Genomic DNA, 27,754 nt, shown 5'->3' with positions numbered 1-27,754 from the left:
GAAAACACTTGAGACCCCACCCAATAATCTGGGGAAATGTAACTCCTGGGTTTCTTTAAGGCTTATAGTGCCACAGCTGTACCACTGCAGCTGCCCTGCAATCGGGTGTCCCGTGTGGCCGCTCTGTACCGACCTCCCACCAGCATAATTAAACCACCCCAAACGAGCGGCAGTAGTTACGTCACTGGGAGAGTGTCTCCCGCCAACACAGCACTGTCCATGCCTGTGCTTTTGTCAGTGAAACTTATGTCAGTCAGGGACGTGCTTTTTTCACACCTTAATTGACAAAAGTTTTACTGACAAAAGTGCTGGTGTAGACACAAGATAAGAGACAAAACGTCTCACTCATCTGCCCTGAGTCTGGGTGTAACAAAAGAAAACTTGTATTACAAGGCAAAGGGACCCCAGCATTGTTTTTGGAAAACACCAGGGCCGTGTTTCCAAAGCATGTAAGCCTGAGCAACCCGCCACTCCACCGTACTTTGGGCAATGTTGTTTGCCTCAGTTTCCCACCTTGTCCTGTGAAAATTCAATGAGCAAACGACCTGTAACACCACTCCCCTCTCCTGCCACTGCAGCCCACTCACAGTTGGTTGCTCTCAATCAGCCAAGACTCAGAGTTCAGAGGTGCCCTCGCATGGCTTCTCCTCCCATGCCTGAAAAGCACGGGGGGAGCATTGAGCAAGGCGTCCGCTGTTGCCTCCACATCTACAACTGGCTTGCTGCTGCTGCTGTCACTGTCAGCACTGGCCATCGGTCCCGATAGGCCCGGAGCACCCACAGAGAAAATTAGCGGGTGCTCTGCACCCACCCACAGCCAAGCTCCCTGCAGGGTATTTCACCTACTGGCGGCCTCGCTGACCAACTCTTCCCCCTCCCTCCCAGTGCCTGCTGCAAAACAGCGGTTTCAAGGCACTCAGGGAAGGAGGGGGAGGAACAGAGATGCAGCACACCTTGAGGAGCAGGTGAGGAAGAGGCGGGGTGGGGCCTGGGACATGGGGAAGGGGATGGAATGAGGTGGGTCGGGGCAGAACAGAGGTGGGGATTTGGGGAAGGGGGTGGAATTGGGGGGCGGAGCCTGGGGTGGACCAGGGTGTCAAGCACCCACGGGCCAGAGGGGAAGTCGGCACATGTGCCACTGGCTGCTTACTGCATCCCCCCCTGAAAAAGGGGGAGGGACATCGAGCGATGCCTTTCCTGCCTCTGGAACTGGCTCACTGCGGCGGCTGGTGCTGTCTCTGCCTCCACTGGCTGATGCCTCTGCCGCTGGTTTTTCTGGGGCTGTTACCGCTCACCTCCACTGCTGTTCTCACGGCTGCTGCTGGCCCCCCACGGCCACTTCTGCAAGGGTGCGTTCTGAGGTTCCACAACCTCCCAGGGATTCCAGCGGGCCATGGCTGCTGATGCATCTCCATGTTGTTCACTGCACCCCTGTTCCCACACTAGGTCTATGACCTGGCCCCTAGACCTGCTCATCAGCGGTTTCAGCTCTTGCCATCACTGAACTGAAACAAGGGCTCTCCATGGAGTCAAATCAGCTCTGGCTTTAAACATGGGAGAGGGGAGGGTGGGTCAAATGGTACCTAGGGCTCTCTAAGGGGAATTCATAGCGTTAGGCAGGAACACCTGTCCCCACCCGCTCTGATTTTCACTGGGTTTTGGTGTCTCTATCCCCTGCTTAGCCCGTGAGCTTTGATTTAGGGTGTCACTGTGACATACCCAGGGTACAATTCAGACTAAGGGGTGGCTGTGTCACCCCCGCCCTGCAACCTGGGTGCTCTATACAATGCTCTGCCTCTGTAGCCTCCTACCTGGACGGCTCACAAACAGCCTCCACTGGGGCTGGATTCTTCAGCTGATTTGCAGATTAAAACCAAGGCCTTAAACTGGCCTCAGAAGGGGACTGTGGGAGCCAGTGAAGGGACTGGAACATGGGCCTGATGTGTCACTGTGGCCTAAGCCCTGGAGAAGGCTGGCAGCTGCATTAGGTACCAGCTGGAGCCTTCACACTCAGCTGTGGATTCAGTGATCTACAGTAATCCAGCCTGGCAGAGGCAGGGATCACTGTGGCCAGACTGTTACCCACAGGAAAATGCAGAGTTTTCTAGTGAGCTGGGATGTTTAGACACTACTGCTACCTGGTCACCTAGGCCTAGTGAAGGGTGACATAGGACATAGGACCTGAGTCTTTGCACCTTGACTTTGGTGAATGGGGCTGTAGAAATTCAATGGAATGATGGGGAGAGTCTCATCTAGTTCTTCAAAATGTGTCCCTGCTTCTGAATCACTTTGCTCTTGCCTGGGTTCAGTGTAAGCCAGCTGCTATTCATCCCAGAGCTCTGGTGTTGCTGTATTTGCTCAGCTGAGTTCTCATCCCTCTCTCTCTGTTTGGTTTCAGACTGGAGAAGAAATGTCGTCTGCCCAGGTAGCTACAGCCCCTATTGCATCGCTGTCTAAAGCTCCCCTGCCCTGAAACTTCCAGTCCCTTTTTCTCATACAGCTAACATTTTGCACTAGCTCTTTGGGGCAGGGACAGCTCTGTACTAAGGTGAAAAGACAAAGGTTTGTGTGGCCAACAGTGTGATTTTGGGTGCCTCAGGAGTTCTTCTGTGCACACTGGGAGCTCAGAGGATTCCCAGTGAGATGCTGTTAGAGTCCCTTGATGGGGATGGAGGCTCAGGGAGGGAGGGGTGGACAAAGGGCTGGACCAGGCCAGGTTAATGTCTAGGCTGCTGGTTTCAATTTTCAGAAGCCCTAACAGGGCTGCATGTGCCCAGAAAGCTGCTGCTGCTACTACTCTAGCCGTGGCACAGGTACATGGCAGTCAGCAGAGGTTAGCACATTCACTGCACACAGACACCCATTGGTCATACACACAGATAGAGACCCCATCACACCAGGGCCAGTGCAAGGAAATTTCACGCCCTAGGCGAAACTGCCACCTTGCGCCGCTCCCACCCCCGAAGCCCTGCAGCAGCTCCGCCCCCCTGTGGCACCTTCCCCCCGCCCTGAGGCGCCCCCCCGTGGCAGCTCCCCACCCCCAGGAGCCCTCTGGCACCTCCCCACCCCAGCTCACCTCTGCTCCAGAAGCCCTGCTGTTGCGCCCGTCGCCGGGCTCCTGCCACATGCGCTAAGCAGAGCTGTGGAGCTCTGCCCAGCCGCCGGCACCCCTGCCGGCAATGAGAAGAATCACATGGGATGGGGTGGCTGCTGCGCTGGGAGGGAGAGGGAGTCTGAGCCGCCGGCAGGCAGCCCAGGGGTTCTCTTGGGTCAGCACACCGCCGGCAGCCCACTGAAAGGCTTTAAAATATTGGGGGCATGGCTTTTTGGCGCCCCCAAATGTTGGCGCCCTGGCCAACCGCCTAGTTGGCCTAAATGGTAGCACCGGCCCTGCATCACACACTGACTGCAGCCCCCCAAACACACAGCGGGATTCAAGCTGCATGAGGAGCCAGGGAAGCCAGTAAAGGCCCAGAGGGAGCCAGTGTGGGCTCTGGAATTCCTTGGGGAAGATGGGGCAGGAGAGGAGTGGTATGGGGAGGGGAAAGGTTAGGGAGTGGGAGAGGAATAGAGGGATGCACAGGGGATTTCAGGAGTGGTCCCTGGGAGGAACGATGATTCTTCCAGGGGGCCACAGCTCAGGTTGGCTAGTCAAGTCCAGTGAAGACTGTGAGGCCGTTCAGAGGGACCTACTCCCCCACCCCCACCCCAAGCTGTGTGAAAGGGAAACATGGTGGGATATGAAGTGCACTGGTGATAAATGAACGTACCATGGAGGGAAAAAAATGAACAACTCATTCACATTACAGGGTTTGAAAATAGGTGCATCAGCAGCTCAGTAATGCAACCGGGAATTCACTGTGTTCAGCTTGACAAAAACCTCTGCTCACTACGCAGCTCTGGGGAAAAGGTCAAACAAAATATGAGAATCCATAAAAATGAGCTGGTGAATGACATGGGAATATTATACAGCCATTCTGTAAATCAGTGATTTGCCCTTATCTGGAGTTCTGTGTTGGGTACCACTCACCCCATCTCAGAAAGGGTAGCGAAGAAGAAAAGGGGGCTTAGAGAGAGGCAATGAGACTCAGCATGAGGAAAGATTGAAAAAATTGGGAATTTTTACCTTTAAAAGAGAGGAGTGAGAGGGGACATGATGCAAGTACAGAATACTGCACAACACCCCCACGAACAGATGATGATTCAGGCTGCAATGTTGAAGACTTGAGAGTAGGAAATGCCGGTTTTATGTTTGCCTGTACACCCTTAATCCTCACCCCTTGTGCATCCATCCTGGGCAGTGAAAGACTGAGGCAGGGGTCCTGTGTCAAAAAACAGTGTGTGATCTTGTAACTGGAGATTGTATCATAATGCGCACACACGGGTCACTGGCTAAGGAAAAAAGAGTCTTAAAATTGTAGCCGCTGACAGAGAAATGCTCACACGTGTATTTGGGGACTGTTTACTTGATGCTGAACTCTGGAACGTATCTTTTCCCCAGTGTAACGTTTTATACACATAAAGACCCACTCAGTCGTTCCCAGAATGCTTGACATTTCCAGACTGTCGGATTTGGTTTGGGCCCCCCGGTGCCACCCCATCCCCCTTGGCGTGATGGTGCGTTTGAGGTTATGCCACATGGGGGACACCATTTTTCAGATATGGAGGGGGCAGAGTGATGTCCCCCATCCAGCACTGGACAAAATCACATCCATTTTAACATCTGTGCTGGACAGCGGACAAACCTCTCAAACAGAGGCCTGTCCATTTTAATCCCGGACGAGTGGCCTCCCTCTCTACAACACTAATTTCTGTTAATGTGCTTGTTCAGATGAGCTCTCATCTCTGATTCTGTGTTTCCAGGGCTGGGAAGTTCTGCGCCACCTGTACAGGAAGGTAACTGAAGTTCAGATTCTATCATTGTGCCAATCTCAGCGGCTGTTAGAACGTTTTGCTGCTTTCCCCTGACTGTGGCCATGGGAGGGGAGTTTGTTGCTCAGGACAGAGCTCACAAGCATCCTGCATTTCATAGCACGGGAGGGGAGGGAGGTTGTGTAGCCATGGCCTGATGTACAGCAGTAAATCCAGACACTACTGTGTCTACTCCTCCTGCCCCTCCTCTGCCTTCACGTGCAGTGCGACCTGCAGAGCTTCCTGGGCCCACCGCCCAGCCTGGCTGCACAGCCACTGACGTGTGCCAGCCCCTAGCACAGGGCCAAAGACACAGCTCCTTCCACCCCCAGCTCCCCAGGGCTGTCCCTGCTCACAGCCCCCTCCCTGCCTGAGGCCTTTGGGGACAGAGCCACGGGCTGTGGACCAGGAGCAAACTGAATTCTGGGTCTGTTAAATGCCCAGTAACTGAGGATTAACAATTCAGAGGTTGGAAACTGAGGAAATGACATAAATGGTAAAATTCAGAGATTAGAGAGAGAGAGAGAAACAAATATTTCAAGTGACAAAACAGGGAGGTGGGGAAATAAAATGTGCCCAGTGACGAGAACCCTGGTGCTAGAGCACAGAAAGAGCCCAGGGGGAAAGTCATGAGAGCGCAAAGAGGGGGACACATCGGGATTTGGAAGGGCCCAGAAGACTGAGGGATGGGGCAGCGTTTGGAAGCGTCTGGAGGGCCGGCAGTGCCTGGCAGGAACAGGAGGGTGGGGAGAGCAGCAGGCTGTCAGCTGAATGGGGCTGGTGCAGAGGCAGTAGGAGTGGGGGCAGGTGGAAGGGATCTGGAGGTTTGGTGATGGTGGCCGCTTGGAGGGAACAGGCAGGTGAGTTGCTGTTTTCACACACTCAGCAAATTCTCTATAACCTTCCACGTGCTGCTGCCCTGGGTCTCCGCTGCCCCATCTCCTCCTCATCCAATATGGTTTTCTCTCCCCTCTGGGATCCCTTCCTTCATGTCTCCATTCACCTCTCTGCTTGCTCTCCCTCCTTCCCCTCCCGCTCCTTCTCCCCCAATACTCCCCTTGCTCTCACGTAGGCTGAGGGTGCAGGGCTGGGATGTATCTGTTCTGTCCCCCCAGCGATGATCTCTCTCAGCTGGGAATATGGGGTTTAAAATGGGAATCTGGAGGGAGAGGTGAGGCGGGTCAGTGAGCACTGAGCAGAGGGAGCTCAGTTTCTCACCACTCTGTTGCCTCCCATCCCCCCGACATGTGGGTCTCTAATCCCGTCCCTGGAGAGATGTGCAGCAGGACAGGAAAGAGCCTGAGTCCCAGACCTGGCTCAAGTGACCCTTTTGCTGCATGGCCTATCTCTGCCAGGGGTGTGACCAGTGGTGAGCTGGAGCCGGTTCTCACCGGTTTGCGGGAACCGGTTGTTAAATTTAGAAGCCCATTTAGACCAGTTGTCCCGCCAGGGACAACCGGTTCGAAAAGAGCTTTTAAATTTAACAAAAGCTCTAGCAGCTTCCTGCCCTTCCCCCAGCCCCAGCTCACCTAACTCCGCCTCTGCCTCCTCTTCTGAATGCTCCTCCAGCTTCTCCCCTTCCCCAGCTTCCCGTGAATCAGCTATTCACGCGGGAAGCCTGAGAGGTCTGAGAAGGAAGCAGCGGCTTCCCCCAGGTGAACGGGGGCAGGAGTGCGAGCGGGAGGAGGCCTCCAGGCACCGCAGGGCTCCAGCCTGGCCCCCAACCCCGGGCGGCGCAGCTCCGGCCCGGCTCCGGGGTCCGTCCCCGACCTCGGCTGGGCGGCGTGGCTCCGGCCGGGGTCCGGCCATGAGGTTCCTGCCTGGCTCCCGGGTCCGGCCCTGACCTCGGCCGGAAGGCGCAGGTCCTGCCCGCTTCCCGGGTCCGGTCGCGACCTCGGCCGGGCGGCGCAGCTCCTGCCCAGCTCCTGGCCCCAGTCCCGGCCGAGCGCCCTTCACTCCGGCTGAGCGGCTCTGGTCCCAGCCCCAGCCCGGCCCCCACCTCCAGGCAGCGTGGTAAGGAGGCAGGGAGTAGGGAGGGGATGGTGTTTGGGGGGTGGATTAGTGTTGGGGCGGTCAGAGGGTAGGGAACGGAGATTGAAAGGGGGCAACGGGCCGGGGGGCGGCAGTCAGGAAGGAGCTGGGGTGGGAGGGGGGGGGGGGAGGCAGTCAGGGGTAGGGGTTCCAGGGGCTGTCAGGGGACAGAGAGAAGGGGTGGTTGGGTGGGGCAGGGGTCCCGGGGTGCCATCAGGAATGAGAGAAGGGGTTGGATGGGCTGGCAGGTGGCAATCAGGGGACAGGGAAGGGGGTGGATGGGGCAGGGGTCCTGGGGAGGGGGCTGTCAAGGAACGTGGAGGGTTGGATGGGGCAGGAGTCCGGGGGGGGCATGACCCCCTTGTGGGGTGAGGCAGAGGGAACCAGTTAATATTTTGGCAGCTCATCACTGGGTGTGACTCTCCCCTGCACTGTGCTGACATCTCACAGCTGGTCCCCATTCAGAGCTGACGGGTAAATCCTGCAGGAAGGAGATTGAGTCACTCCCCAGCTGGGGCAGATTCTGTCACTGACACTTCAAACCCTCCCCCAGGGCTGAGCTCTGCCCCTAACACTCTGATTCTCTCTCCCCAGCGAATGTGACTCTGGATCCAGACACGGCTCATCCCCACCTCGTCCTGTCTGAGGACTGGAAAAGTGTGAGATGGGGTGACACACGGCAGGATCTGCCCGACACCCCTGAGAGATTTGACACTGAGCCCTGTGTGCTGGGCTGTGAGGGATTCACCTCGGGGAGACATTGCTGGGAGGTGGAGCTGGAAATGGGATCTGGGCAATGCTGGGCTGTGGGGGTGGCCAGAGAGTCTGCGGGGAGGAAGGGAGGGATCAGCCTCAGCCCTGAGGGGGGGATCTGGGCTGTGGAGTGGGACTGGGATCATTTCCAGGCTCTCACCTCCCCTGAGACCCCCCTGCCCCTGAGCCGGGCCCCCAGCAGGATCCGGGTTTGTCTGGACTGTGACCGGGGGCAGGTGACATTTATCGATGCTGGTGACGAGGCCCCGATCTTCACTTTCCCGCCGGGCTCCGTCCCTGGGGAGAGAATCCGACCCTGGCTCTGGGTGTGGAAATCCCAGCTCAGACTGTGTCCCTGAGACAGGCAGCAGAGGCAGAAACCGAAAATCAACCTCTCTAGCCTCATGGACCCAAGTCTCTATGACCTTGGAGGACTCCCGTCTACCCAGCCCCTGGCTCCTCATCTCTATGGCTGTTGGAAGCACCTCCCGCTCCCTCTCTGCAGCCTCAGGGATGGGGAGAGGAGGGGGAAGAACCCCTGGGGCTACAGGAGGGGCCCTGAGGGGCAGAGGTTGGGGCTGGGCTGGGGGTGGCACTAACAGCTGGGCAGGGGACAGGCGGAGGTGGGGGTGGCAGGGACCCAGCATTGATCAATCAGGGCTTGGGGGGCTGGGGAGAAGCAGCAGCAGCCTGGAGCGTTTTGTACAGATCTGTGTCCTTAGATCTCACTGGGGGCTCCCAGCCGGGGATCAGCACGAGGGGAAGGGATAAGATCAGGGAAAGAAGAGAGCAGCCAAGGGGGATGATCTGTGACAGGGAGGAGAGACACAGGGAAATAAAGACGGATGGAAAGTGAGGCTAGAACAATGATGAATAGAAAAGGACAGTATGGAAGGAAAGGGAACGTGAGCAGGATGGGGAAATTTATTACATGTTACTGAAAGTGAGACTGTAACTCATTAATTCCCTATATTCATTCCTGGCCATTGGTGCTATTTTAGTGCCATAAAGAAAACTGTTCTCAGTAGCTGGGGATCTCCTTGCCGTGCTGTAGTTATTGAAGCTCCTTCTGAGCTCCTTTTACTTTGCACCCTGGGCTGGCTCCAGGCACCAGCAAAGGAAGCAGGTGCCTGGGGCCGCAAATAGAAAGGGGCGTCAGTGCGTCAGTTGTCGGGGCGGCACGTCCAGATTGGCGGCAGCAGCACTTCAGCAGTGGCTCAATCTGCCCGCTTCAGTGTTTGGCGGCAATTCAGTAGCGGGTCCTTCATTCACTGTCTGCCTCTTTGGTGGCAGCTCAATCGGGTTCTTCCTTTTATCTTTTTCTTTTTTTTCACCACTTGGGGTGGCAAAAAAGCTGGAGCCGGCACTGATTGCACCTCTAGGAAGAGAGTTTGGGTTTTACTGTGATGTGCCACTAACCAGCCTGTGCTTGCATCTGTCCTGTGCATACCCATGTGTCAAAGTTAGACTCAGGACTCACAGTTTGTCAGACCACTCTGTTTTATTAGCACAGCGCTTCTGCTAATAACACCCAGATAATGTGAGCCCCATGCAAGACACAAACTATCTTATTTATACAGATAAAAGGATGAGAACTTAACAAGATAACAAAGGAAGCAGAATCAGATAAGTTTACCTGGGCTAGGCATGCATATCTTATTTTCTTACTAACTACTACCCATCTTCTGTTAATGTTTTGCCATTAGCACCATTGTTTATGCCTAATGTTTCTTTTCCTGGCACCTGTATTTCAACATTTCTTATTTCTGCTTAAAGGTACATACAACATTTCTTTAATCCATTCTTATTTTTACAATATAATTCATTCTACTTTCACAATCCCTCCTTTTGGTCAAGCTTACGCCATGACCAAAATTTTACTGGGTTTTACATATTAACCGTTCTTTATCTCTTTGTTCATCAGCAATATTCAAAATCATCATATTAGCACTCTGTTCTGGGGCAGTTACCTGAGTAGCATGCCTTACACAATTTTGGGTACAACAGGAGACTAACTGAAAACATACAAAAATTATTAGGATTTCAAACAGGATAGTCAGGGCTTCCTGAAACAACCAGTTTCCTATACCACAGAATACTTAGCCACTTCCATAAAGAACTTGGCTTTTTATGGGGAATATATGCGATTTGTTCTAAGTGGCTAGCGTGATCTATTACCTTATTGGTATCGTCAGGTATAAACACACAACATTGTTTTTTTTTTTAATGAGAGCACAGGTCCCTCCTTTGGCCGCCAGCACTATGTACAATGCCTGACGTTTTTGGAGGGCCACCTGTCGGACCGCCCCTGTTTCTTTGGCCAGGGCTCTTAAAACTTTCTCCAGTTTTATTTGCCATTATTTTAACTACTTCTTTTAACCTCAGGAGCCTTTTTGCCCGGTGTATTACTCCCCCAAGTGGGTTAAAGGAACTGCCAATAGTCTCTTCCCAGTTGTCATTACTGTTCCATATTGTATTAAACGGACGAGGTCCTGCAGTGAGGTCTGGGGAATTGAGTGGGATAGCCAGGACAGGAACATCAGTTTGACAGTGGGCTGGGATGTGGCTGCAGACCCAGCATTTAGAAATATTAAGGGTCTGAGCTATCCACACTTGCTGCTGGATAAAAGAATTGTCATTGTGGACTCCCCCGACCTTCAGACACCAACAGCCGAGGAACAGGCACCACATGTTGGAGGCAGGGCCCTTCTGGTTCTGACAACCTCAACTGAGGGAACTGTAGTCACAGTTTTATGTCCACCAGGCAGCAGGCGCTAGGCTCACTACTGCTTTTTCTTGGGCCTTGCTTTAGGTAGTTGTCTGCTTCTGGCAACCCTTACGAGAACGTAGATTGTAAGGTATTGCAGGCTGTTCCTCTACGTCATCTTCTGGAGTCAAAATTGACTCTGCGTGGTCCTGAGGTGATGATTGGTTCGCTGGGGTGGTGCATTCTTACACGGCAAAGCATGTATTCATGCTGCGGATGCCAGACAGTTTAACAGCAGTTTGGGTAGTAAGCAGTGCCTGATGATTCTTTGATACTCTTTAAGTCTTTTGCTTCTTTTCTTGACTCTGGCTATAACAATGGCCAACACACCTTATCTTTTCCTGATGCATTCATTCCTCATTCACACAAACAGATTGAGAATACAAACAGTAGTATTTTATATTGAGCAAAAGGCATTGCAAATTAAACCTTGCTAAGTTTTACAATTAACCAAGACAATTTACATTGAGACCCAGGCCTTCAATGTTTCTCTAATTTACTTAACATAGACACAATAGAGAATCCTGTCTCTTACTACCTAAATCTTAAAACAAAGAGTTAGAGAGGGCCCAATTTGTAATGCATATGGGAAAACAGAATCTTATAGTCCCAGAGGGTCATTTCTTTCTGCTATTCAAAAAGGGTGGCTGGTAGGATGAAATCAAATTATACATTATAAAGTCCAGCTCCTACATATCCCCCTTTTGACACTAAGATTATCAATCGCCAGTGTCACTTCTTATGTAGTAAAATACTGGGAGGTGATTTGGGCCTGTGGCTTTAGCTGTGCATACATTTGTTTTATTTACCAGCATATTTTAAACATTTTAATTAAACACATACAATTTAAAACCAAAAACAATTAGGGGTAGTAACATTAGTATGCCAGTAGTTGTGGGAGACCATCCAGAAAATATGAATGGTTCTGTTTCCCACATTGTTTTGTTTGTTTGTTTTTAGGAACTATGTTACCTTTTTAAACAGATAATGGGTAACTGTTTGCCATTCAATGCCAAGACTGATAGAGAACTCAGCTAAATCAGTGCTTACAGTAAGCTGAGACTTTTTGGTTGTGGCAAATAGTAACTGTGATTATTGGTAAACACAGTACTTACATTACATGTACATTTGTCTACTGGTGGTTTGCTAACACTTTTATTCTTTTAAAACACTTCTTTCCAAGAATTAACACACACATTGCCCGTTATACAATACTTTGGCCTAATTATTAATTTTATCCCACATACAGGATCCTAGTGAGGTGTCTTTACTACAGGGCTTTGGAGCAACAGGCATGGATAAGCATACCCACTTTTGAGGAGTTCACTTGGTACAACCTCTAGTGTCCAATAGTTTCCCTTCCTCCCCAGCCCACTGGCTTGAGGTTTGAGGTAGCCAGAAGGATCCCAGGTGCAATCTGTGGAGTGGGCTAACTTTTCATTTTTTTTGTTTCCAGAGCCTGTTGGTGTGCAATTTTAACAACAATTTCTTCACTTAACAAATTTTGTCTTACCGTACTGGAGACATACTGCATCCAGTTATATTGATAGGTATTAAACAATAATCTTTTCCTTTGATTTAACAGATGCATCAAAACCTTAATATTTTCTGATATTACCCAAAACATCTTATGTTCTAAATATCTGCATTTTAGTACATTTCATAGCTATTGCAGTATGTTTTTTTTTAAACTTATTTGTTTTTGTAATAGGTTGTTCTGTAGCTGGTATTAGCTTTTTCTGATTTTCTGAAAGACAAAAATAACATTTTTCTACCCCTTTCAGGGTGGCATTGATTGTTGCTTAAAATATTCCTTTCTTTTACAAATACCCTTGCTGATTGCAGGCAAAACAGAGGAATTACCCCCATATTTTCCTGTGGTTTTTTTGTTCTATAGGCAGGCCAGGTTTTAATGGGTTCTACTTTTTAAGAGTTATGGGGAAATTATTCCACTGTTGAGGTATACCACCTCATGAATTTAATAACTAAAGTTTTTCTTCTTATATAGCAGACCAAGTTTGTAATGTTTTTCCTGCTGTGTTAACCTTTAAGTTTATTCACAGGTAATAGCTGAGAAGCATTATTACCATATTACCTTCAAGGTTTTTTTCAAAAATCATACACACTATATGTTGTTACAGGGGTACTTACTAACAGTAAATTTATTTCAATGTTTAATATTAACAATAACATTTAGCATCAAATCTCTTAAAGGGATCTTGTTATACCATGTCTTTTATTTAGGCAATTTCTTTTGTGCTGGCAGTTTTTACCTTCCTTTATCAGTTAGGTAATTTGCATTAACACAGGCTTGGCTTGTGGATTCAAAGCCATTAGCAGAGCTCAGAGACTTTGTCTTAAAAGGGACACAATTAACTTCCACCAGAGTTTTAATTTCTTTCCACTTTCAACTCCTGCTTACAAAACACACAGAGATCTGAAAAAGAAAACAGTCTATTGCGGCTTTTTTTTGGAGCCCTAATAGGATTTTAATTCAGTAGCATATTTCATTTGTATTTCTTTTACCCCTTTTTACAATATACACTGCACATGTCCTAGGGGAAAAGCACATTCCTTCTATATTACAACTTTTTTTTTTTTTTAAACATTAGCCATATCAATTTTTACATACGATGTAACTGTTTCTTTTTTCTTACAGAGTTTTCATGTACCCTTATCAAAAGTGACAGTCTGATTACACAGAGCCATTTTAAGGCTCAGTGTTTTTAACATTGCTTCTTTTTGTTTTGTGCACCTCACCTCTGCTGTTGCTTCAGAGGGGCACTGTTAAAATATTTTTTTTTTAATTCTTTCACTACAGCTCTTATCTGCTATTGTTACCAAAAAAAAAAAAAACAACCAACCAAACAAAAAGACTCCAGAATCTCTCCCTATTCTTCTGATTTTGACTGCCCTATTGCAGCCATGACTTGGTTTTTATTTAAAAAACATTTTAAATTTTATAAAGAATCAAGTTACCCCTTAAGGGTTAAATGCTAAATCCCAAAGCCAAACAACACTAATTACCTGTGTCTTGCAAAAAGGTCTGTCAGTTTTGCAACTTTGAATTAAGAGTCAAATGAATTTTTAGTGGCATTAAAAACAAAAACAAAACTAATTTATCTTACACCTACAAAACAGGAGTTTTACAAACCAGATGTGCTGGTTTAGATTCTTAGAACTTTACATATTTTCACAGACAACTAGATACATACACATTTTCTTTTCCTTAACATTCCTTTGCACTGCTTTGTTTTTACATAGCTCTATATATATTTGGATTATTTACAGGCATTCTTTTGGAAAAGGGCCCATTTTCCCTTCAGAATGGCTGCAAAGAAACCAAGAATTCTCTCTCTTTAACATGGTCCTTTTTAACATTTTCACAAAGTTTAACTGCTTAATTCTCTCCAGCCTTTGTAGAGTTAACTTTTCACTCTCTTTCCTTAAATCACTCGTTTATCTCCCAAAATAACACCTTTATCACCTCAGATTTCACCATTTTAAGTATTGTTCCAGGGGTTCATGCCTGCACTTACTGCTTTTCTTACTCCTTACACTATGCCCTTAGGGCTTCCAACCTGTTTTTCAGGGTTTTTTTTGTTTTTTTTTATCTGTTGCTTGCCTGCTTTTCTGGGCCCGATCCTGCTTTTTGTCCTTTTTACAATGAGATGGGAGTATTAAGGGGGTTCGATCGATCCGGGGTGGGTTTTTGAGAACGGGGTAAAGGGGAGCGCTCGGTCTGGTGGTGGGAGAGGAGGCTTTTAATAAAGCTTTTAACTTATTATTTGAATATTTGAGAGAGGCGAGTTTTTGATTTTGTCCAGCTACGATTTGCCTCTTCCCACCACTGAATGAAACAATTAACCTCTTCTTTAGCCAATTTAGTTTTAGGTTGGCCGAGTTTGTCCTTTAAGATGTCCACTCGGTCTTTGTTCCAAGATTTTAACAGTGGCCACTGAGTTTTGGGATCCCCCTGAGTTAGCCTAGACCATTTTTCCAGAAATTTACAGGAGTCCGGACCCTTCTTACAGGAGTCTGTACCCATCCTAAATACATACATGAGCCGGAGTTCGTTTAGGGAACTGTTCCGACTTAGACGTCTGGTTACCAGTACAGGAGGACTTCACACACCAATCGCACAAGAAGGAAATTCGGGTTCGTCAGAGCAACACACAAAAGGAGCCCACAGGCTACTGCCTCAATCGCCCTTGCTTTCACACCAGGGGTTTTACCCAAAGTGCGGTGCGGCTGCAATTGTGCAGATTCCACTTACTCAGACCGCAGGGACAGGAACCCCTTGGTCGGCCGATCCCCGGACAGAGATGGCACCCAGACTCAAACACTCCACAGGAAGACAGATAGACACAGAGACAGGACAGTCCTCAGTCCGGACAAAACACAGAAATAATTACCTGACCAGATTCCTGATGTCAGATCCCGGGATCCCTACCAGAACAGAGTGGGAACCAACAGGTTCAATGGCGTAGACTTCACTGTGGTCGTGCACCTTTCCGTTCTGGTGGAGGACCGCTCGGGCCAAATGCCCAGGTGCCGGCTTCCACGGTCGTCCTACAAAAACAGTCAGGAATCACACAGCCCCAGTAAAGACGGTTGCCATCTCGGTGGAACCTCCAAATTGTCAAAGTTAGACTCAGGACTCACAGTTTGTCAGACCACTCTGTTTTATTAGCACAGCGCTTCTGCTAATAACACCCAGATAATGTGAGCCCCATGCAAGACACAAACTATCTTATTTATACAGATAAAAGGATGAGAACTTAACAAGATAACAAAGGAAGCAGAATCAGATAAGTTTACCTGGGCTAGGCATGCATATCTTATTTCCTTACTAACTACTACCCATCTTCTGTTAATGTTTTGCCATTAGCACCATTGTTTATGCCTAATGTTTCTTTTCCTGGCACCTGTATTTCAACATTTCTTATTTCTGCTTAAAGGTACATACAACATTTCTTTAATCCATTCTTATTTTTACAATATAATTCATTCTACTTTCACACATGTCAATCAGGAATTGCTCAGCTGTTCTCTGCGGAGCGGTGAACGGTTGCACAGGGGGCAATCCGTGAAGGGACTCGGGTGTTGCAATGCTGAGCATCACAGTGAGTAACTTTTAGGCAGTGAGAAAATCACAGGAACAGCGACATTGTGACCCTCGGAGGTGAGTCAGGGGTCTAAACTCCCTAGACAATGCCAATCTGTGGGTAACACAGACACCTCAGTAGGCAGGGAGCCATGTAAGTTGGCCAATGGGAAATGCCGACAAGGGGGGAAGGGATGTTCTAAGCCACACCCCTCTCATGGATAAGTGCCTAAATCTGTGTCTTTGCTTAGCAACCCACAAACAGGAACCCACCGTCTGACGTCCGGGGCCTCCAGTTGTGGCAGCTGCCAGTGCCTGGTAGTGGTGGCAGCAGCTGGGAGCCCCAGGCCCTTTGACATCGCCCCAGCAGGCTGCAGGGCTCCTAGGCGCACATGCTGGATGGGTGCAGTGGCATATTAGGGGAAGGAAAAGCCCCCGACCCTGGCAGGAGCTGCACTGAGCAGGGGTGAGGAGAAACAGCCCTGGACACTGGCTGCTGGGTGGGGGCAGGGGAAGTCCCGGACCATGACAAAGGCCATTCAGGGTGGGTGGGAGAAGCCCTGGACCACAGCAGGAGCCACACTGGGGGGGTGGGGGGGAGCAGCCCATGACCCCGGCAGAAGATGGGCTGATGCCCCACCCCCATGGAGCTGGCCTGAGCCCCTCCATCTCCTGTGCCCCCCTGCATGGAGCCCAAACTACTCACCTTGGTATCTCCATTTCCCCCATCATCACACAGCCATGAAGGGATTCAGCCTAGGAGGCAGGATCTCCATGTGGCAGGTGGGATCTAGGGCATCCAGAGGTGAAGTGACTTTCCAAATACTAAGCAGGGAGTCAGTGGCAGAGCAGAGAACCAAACCGAGGACACCTGAGCCCCAGGCCTGTGCTTGAACCACTAGGCCACCCTTCCTACCTGAGGAGGGGCAACCTCCTCTGCGGGCACTAGACAGAGCTCCCAGGGGGTGGGGAGCAGAGAAAGATGAGGCACAGAGTGAACACAGTGTCTTTACACAGGGGTGTCAGTGAAGGCAGCTTGTAGCTGAGTGTAATGATTTTAATACACTGTAATTCATAGTAATGTAATGCTGTAGTTCATTGTTATTTTAATAATGATTGCTATGATACCAGTGATAGACACATTCAATAACTAGAATATGAAGGAAGTGTGTGTACAAATATGCTGGAAATTGCCATTTTGGACAGGAAGACTGAGCCAAACACACACACCTCACCCTTAAAGCAGGAGGGACAGAAAGGAGTTGGCAGGAGGCACTTGGCGGAGGGGACCTAGGGGGCAGAGCGGGGGAGGAAGAGGTGGAGTCGGGGCTTGGCCTTCTGGAAGGGGGCAGAGCCGAGAGGGGGCACCCACCGGCAAAACCAAAATTCAGCACCTATGGCAGATGGGATGATATCGGTGGTGGCAAAGGCAGCCGAGTGGGCATGTGGAAGCCCTGGCCATGCCAGAAGAGCGCACCCAGCAGCTCGCTGGGCACCAGCCTGCACAGGTGCAGCACCACCCAAATGTCAGATGGGTCCACGTGGGCGCGGCTTGTGCATGTGGGCACCAGCGGGGGCCCATTGAGTGTTCCGCCCTGGGGTCCAGAATTGCTGTTGTTGGGCCTGGGGGGACTCTGCTCATGTCCAGCTTGGGGCCCACAGCCCAGCTCTGTGTGTTCCCATAGCTTGTCCTCTGTGTCCGTTCCCCTTTCTGTTCACTGTGCTGTTTTAGATCAACAATGACACTCGTTTAGGGGGCTTCCCTTGGGTAACTGAGAGATTTACGCTCTGAATTCTCACTGGCACGGTGCTTTAAAAATCTTAAGCAGCCCAGCCCCCCACAATCATGAGGTTTAATAATAACAATATAGTAACTTAGTATTATTTTATTTGCCTTTTGATTTCTTAGAGCTTTACACTGCACTGCGGTGAAATTTTTAAGTGTTTCTCTGCAACAAAGAGAACTAGATACTTCCTTTGTTTAGAAAACAAAAGCCAAGAGTCTCACCTCCTCACATGCTTCCAGGAGCTGGAGCTTCATCAAACACACCAAATATCACAAGACTCATGATAAAATCATGAAAGTTGGTGATGCTGCAGCCCCTTTCCACTGGGACAAGCAGCGTTAGTGTAAACGAGAATCAGGTCTTGAAAACACTGATTCCAGTTTAACCAAGCTTTTAGCCTGAGAGTTTATCACCACCAGGCTTGGAAGAATTTATGAAGAAATTATTTCTTCATAAATGTTGGCAAACGTTGCTTTTGCTGTCTACACACAAACCAATGAAAAAATATTTCAATTGATAATAAATGAAAATTACAGATACCCAAAGTAAGAACAAGGCTGCTTGAGAACTTATTCGAGTTTGACTGAAGGCCAGTGGACTCTGCATCTTTTGACAGGTGATGTGACCATCTGTGTTTTCATGGTTATAAAGCTTCAACTTTTTGAATCTCGGTTTCTGCTGACATTAAATCATTGTGGTCTGACTTGCTATTGATGTATTCCCCCTCCCCCAATTTCCCACAAGTGTAAAAACTAAAATTGAGAACAATTGGAAGGAAATGCTATACCCAGTGTTTTGTGGAATTGTGAAAATTTACCTTAACGAGCATTGAAAAAATGCTTAAAATTAGCTGCAATGCTATCTGTTAATTTTACATATATATAAAATGAATTCTGCCAAGCCTGACTATTCTTCCTTAGGGTACGTCTACACTACAAGACTATTTCGAATCTACTTAACTCGAATTTGTGGAATCGATCTTATGAAGTCGAATTTGTGTATCCACAGTAAATACACTAATTCGAATTTCTGAGTCCACATTAACAGGGCCGGCATCGACTTTCGAAGCGGTGCACTGTGGGAAGCTATCCCACAGTTCCCGCAGTCCCCGCTGCCCATTGGATGCTGGGTAGAGCCCCCAATGCCTGCTGGGGGAAAAAATGTGTCGAGGGTGGTTTTGGGTAACTGTCATCATTCAACCGTCACTCCCGCCCTCTCTCCTTGAAAGCGTCGGCGGGAAATCTGTTCGCGCCCTTCTCTGGTCGGTTACAGCTCGGACGCCACAGCACTGCGAGCATGGAGCCTGCTGCGATCATCGCTGCACTTACGGCCGTTGTCAACTCCTCGCACCTCATCGTCCACCTCTTCCACAGTCAGCTGCTGAGAAATCGGGCGAGGAGGCTCCGTCAGCGCGGTGAGGACAGGAAGTCACAGAGTGGCGCAGACCTCTCACAAAGCAGGGTACGCCGCGCAGTGGAGATCATGGTGGCAATGGGTCAAGTTCATGGTGTGGAACGGCGATTCTGGGCCCGGGAAACAAGCACGGACTGGTGGGACCGCATAGTGCTGCAGGTCTGGGATGAATCACAGTGGCTGCGAAACTTCAGGATGCGTAAGGGCACTTTCCTTGAACTCTGTGACTTGCTGTCTCCTGCCCTGAAGCGCCAGGACACCCTGATGCGAGCAGCCCTGACTGTGCAGAAGCGAGTGGCCATAGCCCTCTGGAAACTTGCAACGCCAGACAGCTACCGGTCAGTAGCGAACCACTTTGGCGTGGGCAAATCTACCGTAGGGCTTGCTGTGATTCAAGTAGCTCACACAATCGTTGAGCAACTGCTCTCAAAGGTAGTGACTCTAGGAAACGTCCAGGTCGTCAGAGATGGCTTCGCCACGATGGGATTCCCAAACTGCGGTGGGGCTATAGATGGGACTCACATCCCTATCCTGGGACCAGCCCACCAGGCCAGCCATTACATTAACCGAAAGGGCTACTTTTCTATGGTGCTGCAAGCACTGGTGGACCATAGGGGACGTTTTACCAACATCTACGTCGGGTGGCCAGGCAAGGTTCATGACGCGCGTGTGTTCAGGAACTCTGGTCTGTTTAAACGCCTCCAGGCAGGTATTTTCTTCCCCGACCACAAAATAACGGTTGGGGATGTGCAGATGCCTACAGTGATCCTCGGGGACCCAGCCTACCCGCTAATGCCCTGGCTCATGAAGCCCTATACAGGCGCCTTGGACATTGAGAAGGAACTATTCAACTACTGGCTGAGCAAGTGCAGAATGGTGGTGGAGTGTGCTTTCGGATGTCTCAAGGGGAGATGGCGGAGCTTACTGACTCGCTCAGACCTCAGCGAAAAAAATATCCCCGTTGTTATTGCTGCTTGCTGTGTGCTCCACAATCTCTGTGAGAGCAAGGGGGAGACCTTTATGGCGGGATGGGAGGTTGAGGCAAATCGCCTGGCTGCTGATTACGCTCAGCCAGACAGCCGTGCCGATAGAAGATCCCAGCGGGAAGCGCTGTGCATCCGGGAGGCTTTGAAAGCTAGGTTCCTCAGAGAGCAGGGTAACCTATGACTGTCCACTTGATTTGTCAACAGGCACTTGAACCTGAGCCTGTTTCAGTGACTGTTGACTTGGATCTGCGGTTACATACCCCGTTCTCCAGGTTTCCCCCCTTCCAATACACGTTTTAAAATAAATTTAATGGAACACTGATTATTAACAAAGTTTTCTTTAATTATGAATTCCTGTTCTAGGGTTGAAACATGGACGCAGACTGTGGTGGGTACGGTGTGAACTGATGTACAGACCGCTTCTACACTAGAGGAATGACAGGCTCCTGCTCCTACAGCGGTCTCTGGGGGGAGGATGGTTGCAGGTGGGTGTGCAGGAAGGGGTGGGTTTGCAGGAAGGGGTGAGGGGTGCCGTCTTTGGGACGGAGTTTGGATGCAGGCTCTGGGCTGGGGGTTGGGGCATAGGAAGGGGTGAGGGGTGTGTGGGAAGGGTGAGTATGTGTCCGTGGATGAGGGCTCTTGCTGGGGCTCAGGGCATCGGAGAGGCTCGTGGCTAGGGTGGAAGGGCATGGTAAGGGCAGCCTGCCTTGCCATTTGTGGATGGCAGGCGCTAGGACCCTGGGGCAGCATACACCTCACAGACTGACCCGGGACAGCATACACCTCACAGACTGACCCTGGTGCCTAGTGACTGCAGTCTGTGTGTGTCCTGCTGTTGATCCTGCCCCCAAGTCTGTACCCTGGTAATGGAGGCTGTCCTATGCAATTAAAAAACCCCTCCCCCCCTTCACACAAAGTCTTCTGACAAGAAAAACGTGACGGGAACAGTGAATAACAACAAACTACTTTTAATACTCAACTACACAGTGGGGGGATGAAACTTGGATTTTGGACTGGGTGATCCAGGAAGGGAAGCACTTCTCAAAATTTATGGCATGAGAGCTGTGTGGTACATGAGCGCTCTGCTGAGGTGCACTGACAGTTTTCACGGCCCCTAGCGCCCCTCCTTGTTATTTTGGGTGAGGGGGGGACAGGACTTTGTGGCGGGGGATGGCGGTTGCAGATACAGTGCAGGGGGGCTCTCTCCTCCTGCCTACGGTCCTGCAGAACATCTACAAGGCGCCGGAGCGTGTCCGTTTGCTCCCTCATTAGCCCAAGCAGTGTTTGAGTCGCCTGCTGGTCTTCCTGCCGCCACCTGTCCTCCCGTTCGCTGTGTGAGCGCTGGTGCTGACATAGGGTCTCCCTCCACTGTCTCTGCTCGGCCGCCTCGGCTCTGGAGCAGGCCATCAGTTCCGAGAACATGTCGTCCCTAGTCTTTTTCTTTCCCCGCCTAATCTGCGCCAGCCTCTGTGAGGGGGATGCCGGGGCAGTTCGTGAAAGAGCCGCAGCTGTGTGATGGGAAAAAGGAAGTGATTTCCTTGAAGAGATACATGTTTGCGAACACTGAACACAGTCTACTCAGTTTCTGTGAACAAGACCATACAGGGCACCTAGTCTCACGAGCTCTCAGGACAAGTTCAAGATTTCGGAATACGCTTTCATTGGCTGCGGTCTTGCACAGGAGATCGGACAAGCGGGGCGGTACAGCTGAATCCGTGTAGCAGCCAGGCCTGGTAAGCACTACACTATAGGCTGCTTAACAGTTAATGGATAGCTGTGCCCTCCTGCTGCAGGCAATCTGGAAAGCATAAAGTCTGACCCTGTTCCAGCCCCTCGCGGCTGTGCCCGGGAAAGATCACTGTATGCTTTTCCTCTGCGGCCTCCAACACGTGGCTGTTAAACGAAGGTCATTGCTATGCAAAGTAAAAGTCAAGCATTCACAATAGTAACAGTACACTAATTGCCCTAATTAGATGCAGCATTCGCCGAACGAGATTACCCTGAGGCGGGTCACTCGGAGAGAGAGAGAGAGTATGCTGCTAGAATCCCTGCACAGACCAGGACCGTATGCTGCCATGCTGGTGGAGGCAATGATTCCGCTGTACGTTAGGATGGCCTGGCGCGGAAGAGTGTGCTTCCACAGAACACCAAATAAGGCACCTCTCCCCAGAAACCTCCTGCGGAGGCTTTTCGAGCTCCTCTACGAGAGCTTCGTGGAAGTGTCCCAAGAGGATTTCTGTTTCATCCCTATATGTGTGGACCTTCTTTTTATATAGTTTTATATGGAAAAGTTTTTATATAGTTTTTATATAGTTTTTATTCATGTTTTTTAAAAAATAAATGTTTCCATGTTTATAGCACTTACCGACTGATCCTTCCCCTGATTCTGAGTCCGGGTTAACGGCCGGGGAGGGTTGGTAGGGGATCTCTGTGAGGGTGATGAAGAGATCCTGGCTGTCGGGGAAAGCGGTATTGTAAGCGCTGTCGCCTGCGTCGTCCTCCACAAACCCTTCCTCATCTTCCCCATCGGCGAACATCGCCGAGAAACTGCCCGTCGACACTATCCCATCCTCAGAGTCCACGGTCACTGGTGGGGCAGTGGTGGCAGACCCACCGAGAATGGCATGCAGTGCCTCGTAGAAGCGGCATGTCTGGGGCTGGGCTCCGGAGCGTCCGTTTGCCACTCTGACTTTTTGGTAGCCTTGTCTCAGGTCCTTGATTTTCACGCGGCACTGCGTTGTATCCCGGCTGTATCCTCTGAGTGCCATGGCTTTGGAGACCTTCTCATAGGTCTTTGCATTCCGTTTGTTGGAGCGCAGCTCCGAAAGCACAGACTCCTCGCCCCACACAGCGATCAGATCCAGGACTTCCCGGTCTGTCCATGCTGGGGACCTCTTTCTATTCTGGGATTGCATGGACTCCTCTGCTGGAGAGCTCTGCATCGTTGAAGGTGCTGCTGAGCTCGCCCCGATGTCCAACCAGGACATCAGATTCAAAGTGCCCAGACAGGAAAAGGAATTCAAATTTTCCCGGGTCGTTTCCTGTGTGGCTGGTCAGAGAATCCAAGCTTGGACTGCTGTCTAGAGCGTCAACAGAGTGGTGCACTGTGGGATAGCTCCCGGAGCTACTAAGTTCGATTTGCATCCACACATAGCCATGTCGAATTTAGCGCTACTCCCCTCGTCGGGGTGGAGTACCGAATTCGAACTAAAGAGCCCTCTAGGTCGAATTAAACGGCTTCTTGGTGTGGACGGTTGAGCGGTTAATTCGAATTAACGCTGCTAAATTCGATTTAAAGTCCTAGTGTAGACCAGGCCTTAGACACACACACTCTGCTCGCTCAAGGGCACTGCAATAGGCGGATGCTCCCCAGCCACAGGGCCCTGGGGCACATGTCACACAAACGCCTGCAGGCTGCAATGTTCCTGGGAGCTCCTCCCCGCTCAGCAGCAGCCGAGTCAGTCCCAGGAAGGGAAACACCCGGCGGCTGCTGCAGGAGCTGCCAAGGCAGAGCCTGGCCGGCCTCACGCGGCTTCTCTCGTGCAGCGAATGTTGCCTGTTCTGGGGCTGCCCCTGGGGGCGGGGCTTCTGCCATTTCTGTTGGTTTGTTTTTAATTTCCCTCCCGAGAGCGTGATTGGCTCCCGGTTACCCAATCGGCTTTAAAAAAGCTTTAAAGGGGTGTTACTGCGCCTGCGCGATTTTTGGTCTCGCTTTCGCGATCCCCCAGCTGCTGTTGGCTCCGTTCCTCGCTTCTCCTGCAGCGCCACATGGCTGCTGTGGGCGCCTGGCTCGGGTGCAGGGACCTTGATGTGCTGAGGGGGGGGGCTGCCGAGTGCACCCCGCCCCCCTTCTGCACCCACCACCAGCCCTTGGCTGCCCCTGGCTCGCTGCAGGGGGGTTGTGGGTTGCGGGGGTGGGAGGAGAAATAGCTGTAGCTGCAGCGGGGCAGCATTGATTTACCTGCTCCTACCCGGTTCCCCTGGCAGTTGCAGTGCACGGGGACACAGAGGCTGTCAGGGGACGGGCAGGCAGAGGCTACAGCAGGATTTGGGGGAGTTGACCGGGGATTGGCCTGGCTGGGGCAGGGCAGTGGCTCAACTAGGTTGTTGTGGGGAGGGGAGTGGCACCCACTGTCCTGTGCTAATTATTGGTCAGTCTTTGGGCATCTGGGGTGCTCCAGCTGTGGGAGGGGTCTGTAATGGCTGTGTGTGTGTTAGGTCAGTTCAGAGTGGGAATGATTTATAAATATGGAAGCAGGAAATCTGCCTGCCCCCCCCCACTCCCCCGCTACAGAGAATATTGTTCCCCTAGGAGGAGAGTTTGGTGTTTACTGGGATGTGTCACTTTCCAGCCTGTGCAGCTCCTGGCCACAGGTATCTGGTTAAAGCAACCAGCTGCTCTCTCTATCCTGGCCACAGGGAATGATGGAATACCTGGGACAGCAGGCAGCCTCTCCCCAGCTGAGGAAGAGCCATTAATAGAAACCTTTCCACCCCAAAGCAAAGGGAGCAGGAGGTGGCAGCCCTGGAGGGAGAGTCTCTCCCTAAATACAGAAACAGGGAGAAGCATCCAGGAAAGAACCCCCCTTAGCCCAAGGCAAAGGGATGTGACAGCCCTGAGGGGGACATCTCTCCATTCATGTTTGAATTTAATATTTCAGACCTGTAGAAATATTCACCAGAACCCACATGGTCATAGTTAAGGTGTTTGGATGTTGGGCCTTGAGAAGGTTTCTATTTAGTGGTGTGTGCGTGTGAATCTCACATCTGGTTAGGTACCACCGGACTGTGGTAAGGGGAATCCAAGCATCTGAGCCCCAGGATGCCCAGAGAAGTCAAGACTCTGGCACCAGAACAGAGCCCATCCACTGCTCCAATCTTGGGGTCCCAGGGCACATTCTTTGGGACTCTCCCCCATCTGAGGTGTGAAACCCGCTGCCTAACCTCCTGGTGCAGAGCTGACCCTCCAGACTCCCACGTGCTTAAACACACCATCTCCCAGAACTCCACGCCAAGGTGAGAGCCTTCCTGTTTCAGCTGAACTCTCTCTGGAGGCACGCAGTAGTTGTGAAGCATTTCACACAGAGAGAGAGAGACTCTTTGCACAAGTCTAACACACCATTGCTCTTTCACTTAACCAGATAAAGCACAAGAGAGTTCAGATCATGTAGCACAAAATGATGAACTTAACTGCAGTGCCCCTCACTAGCCAGGGCCAGCTTTAGGCCGATTTGCCCAATTTCCCGTATCGGGCCCCGTGCCTTAGGTACCTTTTTAATTATTTTTTTAACTCACCCGGTGGCGGTCCGCTCCAGTGGTCTTTGGCAGCATTTTGGCGGCGGGGAGGTCCTTCGGTGCCACGGAAGACCCAGAGTGGACCCCCCCCCCGCCGCCAAAGTGCTGCCGAAGCCCCGGACCGCCGCCGGGTATTCGAATTGAGCCCCGCAGTTAATAAAGCCAGCCCTGTCACTAGCTCACCCTTCCCTTAGGAGTCCTGGGGGCCATCTGAGCCTAGGAAAGCAGGCAGAGCCCCCAGCCTCATGAACCTGCTGCATGCTGGGGGACTTTGCTCTCTCCTTCTGAGTTGGAGACAAAGAGTGAGATCCAGGAAGGGACTCAGGTATTATAATGCTGAAAGTCGCCGTGTCTAAATTGCAGCTGCCTAGAAAATCACTGGAATGACACTGTGAGCCTCAAAGCCTGAGCGTTGGAGAGATGTAAGTGCCTTAGAATGGGTGAGACAGAAGCCAGCGTGCTGGGCAGGGAGCTGTCTAAACCAGTCAGTGGGAGATGCTGAGCAGAGGGGAATTGAACAGGGAGTCCAGGCCCCTCACTCAGCTTTGTGGATTGCAGGTCTGTTCCTGTGACTCTCTAGAGCCCCCGTCTCTTGATAAATTTTGTTTGTGAGGTAAATGCCCCAAAATACAGAAAATTCAGAAGCCATTTCTATCTTCTTAGGATCAAATGTGGAGCTGTTTGAGGAGTTTGAAGAAAGAGGGAGATGAGAAATTGGTGTTTAACTACGGTGGGGAGAAGGAAAACCCAGGAACTGCTGGTAGGTGCCATTGTTACTCACCAATAAACCTGCACAGGGATGTTTTCAATGCTCAGATCTCTGTGAGTAACAGGAGAGTAACAGCAAGTAACATGCTCCCTGTGAAAGGCTATTTATTGTTGCCTCTGTGCAAAGCAATTTCTGTTCTGGCTTAATGGAAACTAAACAGGAGAATGGAGGAAATTATATTTACCTACTGAATAATCCAAATAGTTTTCTTTAAAACATGAACAATTTGAACAATCTCTATTAGAAATCTCAATTTCTCTGCAGCTAAGGCCCTCCATAATTACAGCATGTTGACATTTTTCACGCAGAAATGTCTCTCACCTGAAAGTGTGGCTTCAGCAAAATCAGAGTTTCCCTGGAAATGTTGCTTTCAATGACAGTATGCTAGATTCTGATCAGGAGAATCAATGTGTAATTGCAAACAGTTAAATTATTTCAATTTCCATCTAAAATGTCCGTCCACATTTTCTGTTTCTACATTTCTGCAGGGAAACATTACAGGATATTTCATTCCGGGAAACATCTTAACCCCTGGAGCTCAGCATCAGCTCATTTATGTTAAGGGTGAAAGATCAAGCTACAACACATAATGTGAAAATTTATTTCATGATGAAATAGAAAGATCTCCAAAAATGTCATGTCCAAGAATAATCTAGAGATCATGCAGCCACGAAACCACTTCAAGCCAGGGGGTGCTGCATCCCCAGTACCCTCATTCCAGTACTTAAAACTTATTTTTACAGGCTCTGTGTCTGACTGAAAATAGTTCTTAGACCAAGAGTCCTGGGCAGTGTTTGAAACCCAAACATTGGAGCATCAGGACATTGAAAGTGAAATGAATTAAAACTGTAGAACTGAATATTTTTTTTCAGTGCCTGCACTTAGGTAAATGGAGAGAGTAAAGCACAGCCAGCCTGCAAGAGCCGTGCTGCAGAACAGAAAACCTGGAATCGTTCCCTGCTAGGAAGAAACAAGCATGAGCTGCCACCGCTACAGATATTGCTTAAATTACACTAAAACTTTCCAATTTTTTCCAACTCTCTAATTCTGTAGTGAAATGGCCACACTGGGCACTGCCATTATTCTACCATTTAGCCCCCCTTGTGTGTGGGAGTCTTTCCTTTGCCAACAATGGGCTTTGGGTCAGGTCCATTGGCTGTTACACAGAAACACCAATTCCCCTGGGAATGTCTGGATGTTACCAAATCTCCCCACAGTGGGGCTACGCCAGGGGTGAAAGTAACTTAAAGGACTTGCCGGTACTCCAGAATCCTGAGGAGGGGCGTGGCCTCCACCAGAAGAGGCGGAGCCTTTAAATCCCCAAGCCCTTTAAATCAGGATTTAAAGGGCCCGGGGCTAGGGCTATGGTAGCAGCAGCTGGAAGCCCTAAGCCCTTTAAATCACCCCCTGAGCTCCCAGCTGCAGAGGTGGCTGGGAGCCCTGGGGTTCAGGGGCAATTTAAATGGGGCAATTTAAAGGGCCCAGGGCTCCAGTGGCAGTTTAAAGGGCCCACGATGGTAGAGGCAGTGGGAGCCCTGAACCCTTTCAATAGCCACCAGAGCCCTGCTGCTGCTACCCCAGGGCTCCGGCAGGCTCCGGGGGCCCTTTAAATTGTACCTGGAGCCCTGGGGTAGTGGCAGTGGGACTCCAGCAGTGATTTAAAGGGCCCGGAGTGGTAGCAGCGGCAGGAGCCCTGGGCCCTTTAAATCGCCACCCGAGCCCCACAGCCACTACCCCAGGGCTCTGGCATCAATTTAAAGGGCCCTGGGCTCCAGGCCTTTAAATTGCTGCCTCAGGAAGCCGGTCCACCCCGGTATGGTGCACCAGCTCTTTCTGGCAGGGGTGGTAGGTTTGTAGAAATTTTGATGGTGCCAGAACCTGCCCCTGCCTAAACTCTGCCCCCCCAAACTCCACCCCCCACCTGCCCAAGACTCT

General features: G+C 50.5%; 1 protein-coding gene across 1 annotated transcript; it reads left to right on the top strand.

Moving 5' to 3' along the window:
* Positions 1 to 1,130: 1,130 nt before the first annotated feature.
* LOC120394717 (RING finger protein 39-like) lies at positions 1,131 to 26,614 on the top strand. Its single transcript, XM_039518922.1, has 6 exons — positions 1,131 to 1,269; positions 2,399 to 2,425; positions 4,864 to 4,896; positions 7,537 to 7,712; positions 25,714 to 25,810; positions 26,308 to 26,614. The coding sequence occupies exons 1-6, from the start codon at positions 1,131 to 1,133 to the stop codon at positions 26,379 to 26,381; spliced, it is 546 nt and encodes a 181-aa protein (XP_039374856.1). The 3' UTR covers positions 26,382 to 26,614.
* The last annotated feature ends 1,140 nt before the right edge of the window (positions 26,615 to 27,754 follow it).

This window comes from Mauremys reevesii, unplaced genomic scaffold, assembly GCF_016161935.1.
Source record: "Mauremys reevesii isolate NIE-2019 unplaced genomic scaffold, ASM1616193v1 Contig75, whole genome shotgun sequence".
Classification (NCBI taxonomy): domain Eukaryota; kingdom Metazoa; phylum Chordata; order Testudines; family Geoemydidae; genus Mauremys; species Mauremys reevesii.
Note: the sequence above shows the minus strand (reverse complement) of the source record. Positions and strands in the feature narration are given on the sequence as shown.

Coding starts and splice junctions, on each gene's coding strand:
- LOC120394717 (XM_039518922.1), top strand. CDS start 1,131: ATGTGCCACTGGCTGCTTACTGCATCCCCCCCTGAAAAAGGGGGAGGG. Junction 2,426..4,863: donor AAGAAATGTCGTCTGCCCAG/GTAGCTACAGCC, acceptor CTGTGTTTCCAG/GGCTGGGAAGTTCTGCGCCA. Junction 25,811..26,307: donor GGAAAACCCAGGAACTGCTG/GTAGGTGCCATT, acceptor ACATTTCTGCAG/GGAAACATTACAGGATATTT.